Genomic DNA, 10,253 nt, shown 5'->3' on the forward strand with positions numbered 1-10,253 from the left:
AGCCACGCCGGGCTTTGGAGGCACCGAGCATCTCTGTGCGCTGGTATCCAAACTCACCTGCTGCTCCGTTACAGCTTTCCCTGCAACGCCTGCTGCTGCTGGAGAACAGACTCGCATCACTTCGGTTTTGAAGGACTCCAGCTGCAGCAGAGATTGACACAGGATAAAAAAAAAATCACAGAGAATCGATATCAGCTCTGCGGGGCTGCTCTACCCAACCCCGCGCACACCAATGCAAAGGGCATCCCGGCGCCTGCCATCTCCGACACCGAGGCCCCGCGCACGCTCCTGCCCTCCCCTCAGGACATGGCGTTAGCTCACGCACCTTTTTCACCGTGCAACTTTGTCAAGGGTTCCCTGGCACCCCTCCTTTGACCCTGACAGCTCGCACCCCGTTGGCAGCGAGGCACTGCGGTTAATCACATCCATTACTTTGCCTACAAGGTGCAAGGTGTCATCACCAGTACAACGCACAGGGGAGGCTGTCGGCTCCCTGCCACCAAGGACAACGTGACTCCTAAACACCTTCTGCTGCCAGAACAAATTGCAAAGGACGGACCAGCCGAGCTAGGCAGCTTCTCCATCCCACGCTCCAGCAGGGATTTCCGATGGCTGACTCCTATTCCCTGCTGCGAAACAGTCGGGGCAGGCTGGGGACAGCAGGGGATGCCACCTCCAGCCTCTCTGCAGGAGATGACAGCCATTTCCACTGAGGTTAGCGCTTCATGCTTCTGTATCGCAGCTGGTGCTGGCTCCTCCTGGGGCTTCAATGCATGGCTGTCCCTGTGCTAACCTACGCGGCAGCACGCAGACCCCAAAGTCTCCAGCTGCCCTTAAAAGCTTGAGGTTGCCCTTTGGCTCCACTCTGCACAAAACCTGGGGTTATTTGCCAAACATGCAATCAGACAGCTCACAGCTTTTTCTGCCTCTCATTGGCTGAGTGTGCTAACAAATTCACGCTAGCAAAACTCTGCTTTGGGGTTTAAGGGGGTAGCACGACCTTCCTGTGTGAAGCACGGCTTTATCCTGCTGATCTAGCACATTGTTATTCTGCAAAGGGCTGCCTCTGTCTGGAGCAGCATTACCTAGGCACAGAGGAGGTTTTGCACGGGTCCCGGACAGCATGACTACGATTATAGAGAGTATAGTGCATTTCTGTATCCTATTAAACGTGCTGCATCTTCTACGATGCCTACACAAATCCTGTGGATAAGCCTATTATACTGCACCCAACAACAAGTTAAGCCCCGTGCCAGGGTTTGGTGCTCAGGACTCCGCATTTCCTTTCTTGCACTCAAGCACGACGTCCTTCCCCATGGGAAAACCCGCCCTGCTGCTGCCTACAGCCCAGACTGCAGGATGCTCCCATCCCTGCCGCCTCCCTACCTGCTCCTTGGCCCGCCCCAGGTCGGCTCTCAGCAGGCGCTCCCTGCGCCCCATCTCCTGCAGCTGCAGCGCTTGCCTGGCACAGGCTTCTTTCAGCTCCTCCTCAGCCTGCAATGACGAGAGCATTTACATATCAAAGCAATACCAGAAAAAACATGCCATAAGCACTTTTACCCCAACTATCCACTATTCACATCACTCCAAATATAGCTTTGAAATAGCAGGAGACAGGCAGCAATCCTTCTGCAGGGGGGTGGGTTTGCAGCATCGGGCACTTAATGCTGCTTTTCGCCTGGGTTTGGTCCCTGGGCCATCACCCATCCTTGACTTTCTAACACACCGCTCGCACAGGGCAGTCGCTGCTGCACAAATTACTTTCTTCCCTCGGGGTCCGTGGAAGAGCTCAGCACGTTTTGACCCTCTCCCTGTACAGCCTGCGTGCCTGGGGCTTGCTGGCCCTTGTCCCACGTGTCTGCCACCCGTGCCAGGTGGACGAGGTACCTGCCGTGCCCGTCCCTCCCTGCCCTCCGCCCACATACCCCACAGCCAGACGGTTACCTTGGCTTTCTCAGCCAGCTGGTTTCGGATGCTCTCCTGCTCGATGCAATACTTCTGGACTTCTCCCTGCAGCCCCTCCAGGTTGCGTTCCAGCTCCCCGATGCGCTGCAAGAGTCCCGGGACAGCGCAGGGTCTCACCAGAGGAGCTGGGCATTGCCCCTCTGGAGCATTTTAACTGCTAAGCAATATATTTTCCCCATCTATCCCATTTCATTTACCCTGGAATTTTCTCCTAACCTATATTTACTGTGGTTAGATTGGCTTTCAAGTGGAATGTCAATCTTACTAACCGTTCTCCTGCATTGTAATATGGTGTTACAATTTATACAGGAGTTTACATTTCTCCGGTTCTCTATGCACGTTAGGTGCCTTCTATTACAGAAGCTGGATTCAAAACAACTCCCTTAAAATGCCCAGTTAATTATTCTCTCGATGATGCATTCCCGCAGTCACTGCTCTCCCATGTGCTCCATCACCCCAAATGACTTGCGACTCACATTTCGGCACGCAATTACTTCTTGCTCTCCAAGTTCATGCTTCATTTCCTCTTTAATTCTAGAGCACTAGAATGAATGGCAACCAAGGAAAAAAATCATCAGGGCAGGCAGATACCATCATTTCTGCAGCAAATGTCAACACATACTTCAGTGCTGCAGCCCAGCTAAGCGCTCAGACACCTAATGGGTGGTGGAGTGCCCATGATGGGGCCATCAAGGCACTGAGAGCACGAGAGCATCCGCACCTGGAAATGCCTGCATTAACGCATTGCCTGGCTGAGAGAAGGAGAAACATCTGCAGGGAGTACCTGACAGAGAGAAATTCCTCTGGCTGTAGAAATAGTATAATAGGGATGGGGGAAAGGACCAAAGGAAACAAATGCTTCTTAAAAACATCCACGGTAACCTGACCAGGATGGTAACAGATATCTCCAGGCTAATCATCACTGTATCAGACTGGGCCTTTCAGTTCTGTATTTCAGGGTATCGGTGTTTCAGAGACCAACTCCGTTCTGCCAGCGCTCGGCTGCCTCTCCCGCGAGCCTGCGTGCACCAGCTCCCGCCTCCCTCCATGGTCTTCCCGCATCCACGTAGTGGGGAAAACCACAAAGGGATGCTCTGGGTCACGCTCTCTGCCTCGACATGAGTGCTGTGGGCCACCACGTGCCACCAGGCACCCAGCAGGATGCTTCCCTGGGATGCCTGGTCCCCCTCCCGCACACGGCAGCTCGAGTGCTCATACACATCCCCTTTCCACACGTGAAAGGCTGATCCACATCATTCATCTCCAGAGAGCTGCTTGGGGAGGATGCTCAGCCAGGTAAAGGCTGGCAGGTGCGGTGACCTCTGCCTGCACCCCCGGGGCCCCACGTATCTTTTCCATTACTTAAAAATTCACAGCGAATCACTGAAATCTCCTGGCAGAGTGCCTAGCCAGCCAGCCAAAACGCAGCGCCTGCCCTGCACTTACTATGCAGACGATGCAGCTCTGCTGGTTGAGGAGGGAGCTGCAAATATAAAGAAACAACTGCTGCACAGGCCACTTTCTTTAAGGGAAAAACCAGGCTGGGCTGCAGGGAGCCACATGAAGACGGGGTTTCCATGGCTCCTTGCGAGGATCTTGGCACGAGTGCTTTGTGCGTACAAACAGCTACTGTGCTCACAGAAATCCAGGGCACACAGTACCTGAATGCAGAACAAGGAGGGGGATTCAGCTGGGGAAGGCGACACCGCTCCATGGGCATTGCACGGCACCTAGACAAAACCGCAGCCCCACCGCTGCTACGTCCCAGCGGTACAGCTCTGCAACTTCTATTTGGGTGCAGCCAGGACCCTCGGGTTCCAGCTGCCCCGATAAACAGCCACACAAATAGCTGCTACGCTCCTTAACAGAGAGAAGCATGGCCCTTCTCATCCTAGTTTCCCACATTAATCCATATGTGAGACTGTAAATTGCTGAGCCCATCATGAGGGACGTTAACCTTGGCAGACACGACTGCTAGCTGATTGTCCTTTTCTCTGTTTTCCTTCTTTATTTTTTCAACATCTTGCTTGAGTTGCTGCATTTTCTGCTCCTTCCCGGCAATCTCCCTTTGCAGGCTGGTCACTAGACCTGAGAAAAACAACTCCAGTGAGAGGCTACCCAAGCGCATCCCTGCAAAAACCCTCTAGCCGCTGAGCGGCCATCCTCCCTCTTTGACAGCCGTTGGACTTGGAAGGCAGATTCAGCTTTTGGCACACCGTGCTGGACATTGCTCCATGACAGCACCGCTAACAAGTTCCTCAGGGCCCCGCAGCACATGCTCCCTGGAGGATGAGCAGCTCTTACGGATCCGTTTTTGCTGCGTTACTATGTCAGATCCACAGCTCTGATGCCTCCTCCCTGCCAAGCACCGATACTGCTCCCTTACCTCGGGCAATGAAATCAAGCAGAACGGTTTTGCTAATCTGAATGCATTACGAAAGCCAATATTTTGTGTACACACTACATTCCTCGTGCCTGATAAAGGCAGAGATAAAGGCCATTGGAAAAGGCTCGTGGTCCGAGGTGGCCTTTGCAGCCACGTGCAGCCCCGCAGCAGCTGGGGTGGGCAGGTCTCCCCCACGGGCGCACGGCAGCCCATTACGCAGCACCGCTTTCGAGCGGCTCGGAGCCTGCCCTGCAATCGGTGCTTGAGCCTTGTCTTCCGAACAAAGTTCTCGGTCCCATCGCTCCCTGCCTTCCGTCCCCACATTGTCCCTCACTCCGGGGGCACTCGTCATGTCAGTCACTGCCTGCAACTCCCACAGAGCTTCGGGACCCAGAATCAGAAGTAGGACGACTTCTACGAGCCACTACAATTCATTTGTTGCCTGGACAGTTTTGCCAGTGCTCACTCAGTATCAAGAGCCAGTCCCAAACTGCTTCGTGCCCCTAACCGGAGCTCCAGGGATACAATACCTGCGGCCAAAGCATGGTCCCTTTTCAACTTCTCGCTTTCTTTTCGCAGCCTTCCAATCTCCCGGTCTCTTTCATAGAGAGAATGGCTGAAAACCTGGCTCGAGCCTTTCTGCAGGTTGCTGATCTGCAAAACATGGATTCACCCACATTCCTCGCCAGATCACTTATTAATTTTATTACAGCCCCCTTCGGAGAGGGAAATCTAGCGCTTCCAGGTCACACTCTGACGGGGTTACTCTTTAGCATCTTGGACTCACTCTCAGCAGTCATTGCTTCGGATAGGATGACCTTAAATTCATTTTGGCTGCTCACACTCAAATCCTAATATAAAAGGCACGGAGAAGCACTGTCTCCCACTGCCTGCCATGCCGGGAATCCACGGCTGGGGCTGGGTGACACTGCTGATGTGGTAACAGGCAGAAGCGCCTGCAGATTTATCACCTTCTCAGGGCATACATATTTATTACCACAAACGCAGATCCAGAGCCTCTAATAACTCATGTTCACATTTCTGCTGCAAAGGCAGTTTTTACAGTCCCTGCTGGAAATAGGGAGCCTCCGCTATCCACTTCGGTGTATCGTCGCCACATAGACAACACGCAGACAGCACAAATACGCTTCCCACGGCTCAGATGACTGGTTTCACAAAGCAATTACTGGAGGGTATCGAAAAGTGAATCCACAGGTGGAAGAGACTTTTGTCAGAGAAAGGAAAGCTGCCGGGAAGACAGGCACACCACATCGTCTCATCTCAGCAACGATGCTGACAGCACCCCGAAATTATATTGCCTTTTCTCCACCTCTTCACAACAGACAGTCAGGACAAGCACAAAGCATTTCACAGCCTCCTTCAGACCCAGTATGATATGGGAGGGCAGGATGCAGCTGGGATGGGCTGGCAAAGTGCCTAGCTGCTGACCTGTGTGCCTAGCTGCTGACCGACGCCTTGGATTGACCCTTTTCCCGTGCTGGAGATACTCAGGAGGACCCCATCGCTGTCTCTCCGGGACATTTCCTAATGTCTCCTAAAATGCGGGTGCGTGCTATGAACATATTCCCGAACATGACAACTATAAGCCCTCTCTCCTCCACCCAGCCGCCTACTTTCACCAGGATGCCAAGGGGCTGCGCTGCCTTTGGGGTGGGTATTCCCCCTGCAGACACAACTGCCCAGACCCTTCCTGGGGCAAGAGGGGCCGGGGGGAGCAAGGGGTCCCACTCCCTGGCCTGAGGTGGTCACGCGTGCCTTTCTCCCACCAAAGGCTGCTTAGGCTTCTGTTTCCCTCCCCACTGCAGCATTACAGATCCTTCCACATACATGGGATATTTATTTACCAGCGTCCTTAAGGGGAAACTTGCACAGAAAGCAAGCAAACGTGCAAAACAAAACAACTGGAAGAAAAAAAAACCTCCCTCATTTCCCTGCTTTTCCTAAAAACTGGGTGTTAAACTAAAAGTACCTCTGTATCAGAGAGGTGTTTTCCCTGCGCGGTGCCTGTTGAAGCATTCAGTACCTGTTCCCTCAAGGCCTTGATCTCCTCTGTTTTGGCTCCCAGCTCTCGGTCGAAGGTGAGCAGCTTCTGGGTCAGCTCTACCTCGTTCCTCGCTGCCGCCTGAGCCAGGGTCTTTGCCATCGCTGCAATCTCATCCTGCAGATCTCTTATCACTGCATCTTTCTGCTGTGATTCTGTTTCTAAACCAGAAAGGCGGCCGATTTCCTTCTCCAGCCGCAGCAGCTTTTCACCCTGTGGGCAGATTACGGGTGCCGTCTGTCACTCTCTGGCTACGGAGACGCCGGGCTGCCTGCTCCAGGGGGTTCCGACTCACGGCCATTGACTGCACCGACCTGCTCGCCCTGGCCTCCCACGTCCCACCATGCCCATGTCCTCCGTCCACCCAGCAGTCCCCAACCATGGGAGCGGTCCCCTTTGGTGACAGTCCCTGCACCCTGCTGGGACTCACGGTCAGACACACAACCTTTTGGCAGGGTTTGCCTGCTCTGCCCAGGACCGGCACAGGGACGGTGTCCCTCACACCTTCCCCAGCATCACCTTCTCCTGCGGGAGGAAATCCGTGTCGTGAGTCCCCAGGGAAGGGGCTACCCCCACACCGCTCGCACCATCGCCCGAGATGCTGGTCGAGACTGGAAGAAAGCGAACACCACAGCAGCAAATGTCAGCATGAGAACTCATTGCAGGCAGCAGTAACGCTTCTTGCAGCATCCCTCTCGCTTGTCTCAAAACTATTCTAAGGCAGCGGCTGCTTTACAGTCCATGAACTGGGTCCACAACCAGAAGAGAAACCAACTATTTGGCACTAAAAAGACACCAGTGCAAACAGTCTGCACAACAGAGAGGAATAATACACCTCTGGGAACCAAAAAAGCCTCAAGGGCAGCAGAGACACAGCAGACAAAGGCTCCTCCGATTTTTCAGCATTGCCCAGCCCTACAGAAAGAAGCTATGCTTCTATGGCTTCCCGCGTGTGAATAGCTATGCTCAGTGCGATTAGCACGTGCTGATCCTTTCGGCTCTATTTCCCAAAAATCAGATGAGTACTAACTTGGAGCATGTGCTTCCCTCCCTTTACCTTCCCTGAAGTTTCAAATTCTGCCCATGCACACGTCTTTCAGTGATGCTGCTGGGACTGCCTGGTACTGCTCTGGAGCACCAGCTGTACTTTGGCACTTCACTATTGACTTTGTATTGCTTATGACTGCTCAAACAACCCAACCCCAAACCAGGAAAACAACCAGATTGTGTATCAGGCCATAACAAGCTACATTCATGGCAAAAGTCTCGTTCTCCAGCTGTAGTATTCCGCCAAAGCCTTGCCTCTGCTCCACTGCTATTGCATACTTTATTTTCAGAAGCGTAGCAGCTATGAACCTAGTTTAAAGTTCCAGCACTCAAGGGAGCCAATAACTGCGCTCCAAAGGAGGAAAACAACTCCAAACAGGAGATGGGAATAGGTGCATGAGTCACTGGTGCGGATAAAGTTAGTCATCGCCCTTCCTGATCACACACAAGGAAAAAGGAAGAGGAAATGTCACTCTCAGCTACGAGGGCAATGGCATTCCCCTTTGTACGTCACAGCCTACTTCTTAACTGACCCACATGCCACCAAGGACCACACACCGTCTCCGATTAGCTCCACTGCACAAGGACTCACACCCAATTGCTGCCGACGCTCGTCACTTCTCAAAACTGCCTCTGCTTGAATCAACTCCACTCAACGCTAAGTCGCTCAGAGAGGACACCGGGCTACGAACCACCAGGTTTGGCACCGGGGAGTACCTGGTCTCACCGCGGAGGTCCTACTGAAAGCCTCCGGCGGGACGGCGGTGGCCACGCTCCTAGCCCAGGCACTCACGGGTCGCTTCCGCAGCGGTGGATGGGGCATGTGGCCGGCTGCTCCGGGAGCCCAGCCACCGGGAGAGCCGGGGGGATGCTGCCACTGCAGCAAGGGGAGGTGGGGAGGAGATGCAGGAGTTGAAGGTTTGGGCTCTGCAACGAACTGGCGCTGCCCGGTCCATGCTGTGCGGCGTTTCACGGGGGGATAGGACATCTGCGGTGGAAAAAGACCACAATATCAGCAAGTTTTTAGGAAGGTTTTTAGCCCCGATGTGCACGCATTATGTCACACAAAACCCAGGCACGGATCTGAGTGGAAGCAGAATTTTAGTCCTTTCCTGTTTCCATTGCTCAAGTATCAGATTTAAATCAGGAATCCCAAATATTTTGCTGAAATCAAAAGAAATTATTGGGGTTTGCTGCTTTTTGAGCTCTTCCCCCTCTCTTTAGATTTGACTACCCTAATTCTGCATGTCATTTGCAAAATCTGGAAGCCCTCGTTTTGTGCCTCTCCTGGCTCACACGCAAGTGGTCCTACCCTGTCATTTCTCCCATTCACCACGTTGAACCAAAGCCTCTCACGGCACTCCTGGCTTGCCATCGCATTTATCAGACCTTATGCTGGGCCTGTCAGACGTGTAGTTAGGACACGATCTGCTATTCTCCTTATGAGCAGAGCTTTCCAGTACGGTAGAGACAAGCCACCATTAAGGTCTCGTACATCAGCCCTCAATTACGAAGGCTGAACTAAACTGAACTAAGCATCTGCCAACACGGCCTTGGACCTGGCCTGGATGCAGACCTCCTGGCGTCTTTCTGCAAACGGAGCCGAAGACCCCAGCGCACGCTCCCCACTACTCCAGCACCTCGCCTTCTCCCAGAGCACGTCTGAGCTCTGTCGCTTTTGCTAATGATGCTACCCTGGGCGCCTGCTCGCGGCAGGATTCCACCATGGCATTGTGCTGTCCCTTCCTGGGCACTTGCCCTGTGCTCCGAGGCACTGCAGGGATGTGACTCCTAGCTGGGTGTTGCTCCTCTTTACAACACATTCCTCTAATACTACTGAAAATGAAAGAGATCTCCCTATATTAGACACCACAAACGCTTCACAGGGCGCAACACAGAGGTGATTTACTCTCTGCAGTCAGCAGGGTCAGGCTTCAAAGCTGTTCCACAAAGGAGGATCACAGAGCCCAGAGCAATGAAGAGGCACCCATAGGGCTTCCTCTGCGTCATGGTGCAAAATTGCTTTCTGGGCGCATCCTACACATATACTTTTTGAAATTAAAATGCTGACCGTTCCAGCGACAACAAATTTACCTAACCAGCACTGGCATCCCAGCTGCTCCAGCTTCATCATGCGTCTGGGCATTTTTAAAAATTTCTCTTGGCCAAGGCTTTCTGGACAACTCTGGATTCAGCAGGTCAGCTTGCTACACCAGGAATCTTGCTGAAACCTCCAAACCCAGCATCTGGCTGGCTCCAATTAAGTTTTATTCGTACATGGGGACTGTTAGGAGACCAGGCTCTGTGACTCCCACTACCAGGCATGCTATATACACAGTTTTTTGGTACCCTGTCTCAGTATCTATTTTCTTGGACTCCTAACGAGCCAAAATAATAAAAATAATACTGGAACTTATCAATCCTTAACTGTATAATAACCCAAAAGCTCAATGACCTCCACAGACATCCCTAAACAGTTCTTTTCCCAGAGACAGGAGACCGTCACTATGTTCGACCACGTTCTTTCCAAGTTTACAATTGCTTTGGATTTCTCTTGCACTCCAAAGTCAGCTGCGACGCCCTGGCTGCGCTGCGCAGAGCAACACGGTATCTCCAACCGTGCACGCTGCTGCCCAGCAAAGCACCGGTCAGGGCTGCGCCTTCAAGTTTGCTCTAGGTTTGATCCAAAAGCAAACGTCTCTGTTCGTAAGCACCTTTTGAGGAAACATAAAATGCAAATAGAGGAAAAGGGCATTTGCCAGACCTACCTTGCTCACGTCCAACTTGCTGTTG

General features: G+C 52.8%; 1 protein-coding gene across 1 annotated transcript in view; it reads right to left on the reverse strand.

The window, feature by feature from the left end:
- FHAD1 (forkhead-associated (FHA) phosphopeptide binding domain 1) overlaps positions 1-8,283 on the reverse strand; it is a gene marked incomplete at its 3' end in the record, with an annotated part of 20,892 nt that extends 12,609 nt beyond the window's left edge. The window contains exons 1-9 of the mRNA XM_009579144.1: positions 8,178-8,283; positions 6,918-7,024; positions 6,396-6,626; positions 4,882-5,005; positions 3,923-4,053; positions 2,442-2,507; positions 1,945-2,049; positions 1,387-1,494; positions 58-141 (exon numbers count right to left, since the gene is read on the reverse strand). Coding sequence (XP_009577439.1) covers positions 58-141; positions 1,387-1,494; positions 1,945-2,049; positions 2,442-2,507; positions 3,923-4,053; positions 4,882-5,005; positions 6,396-6,626; positions 6,918-7,024; positions 8,178-8,283 — 1,062 coding nt within the window. The remainder of the gene's footprint in view (positions 1-57; positions 142-1,386; positions 1,495-1,944; positions 2,050-2,441; positions 2,508-3,922; positions 4,054-4,881; positions 5,006-6,395; positions 6,627-6,917; positions 7,025-8,177) is intronic.
- Positions 8,284-10,253: the final 1,970 nt, after the last annotated feature.

Source organism: Fulmarus glacialis, unplaced genomic scaffold, assembly GCF_000690835.1.
Source record: "Fulmarus glacialis isolate BGI_N327 unplaced genomic scaffold, ASM69083v1 scaffold4076, whole genome shotgun sequence".
Taxonomy (NCBI): Eukaryota; Metazoa; Chordata; class Aves; order Procellariiformes; family Procellariidae; genus Fulmarus; species Fulmarus glacialis.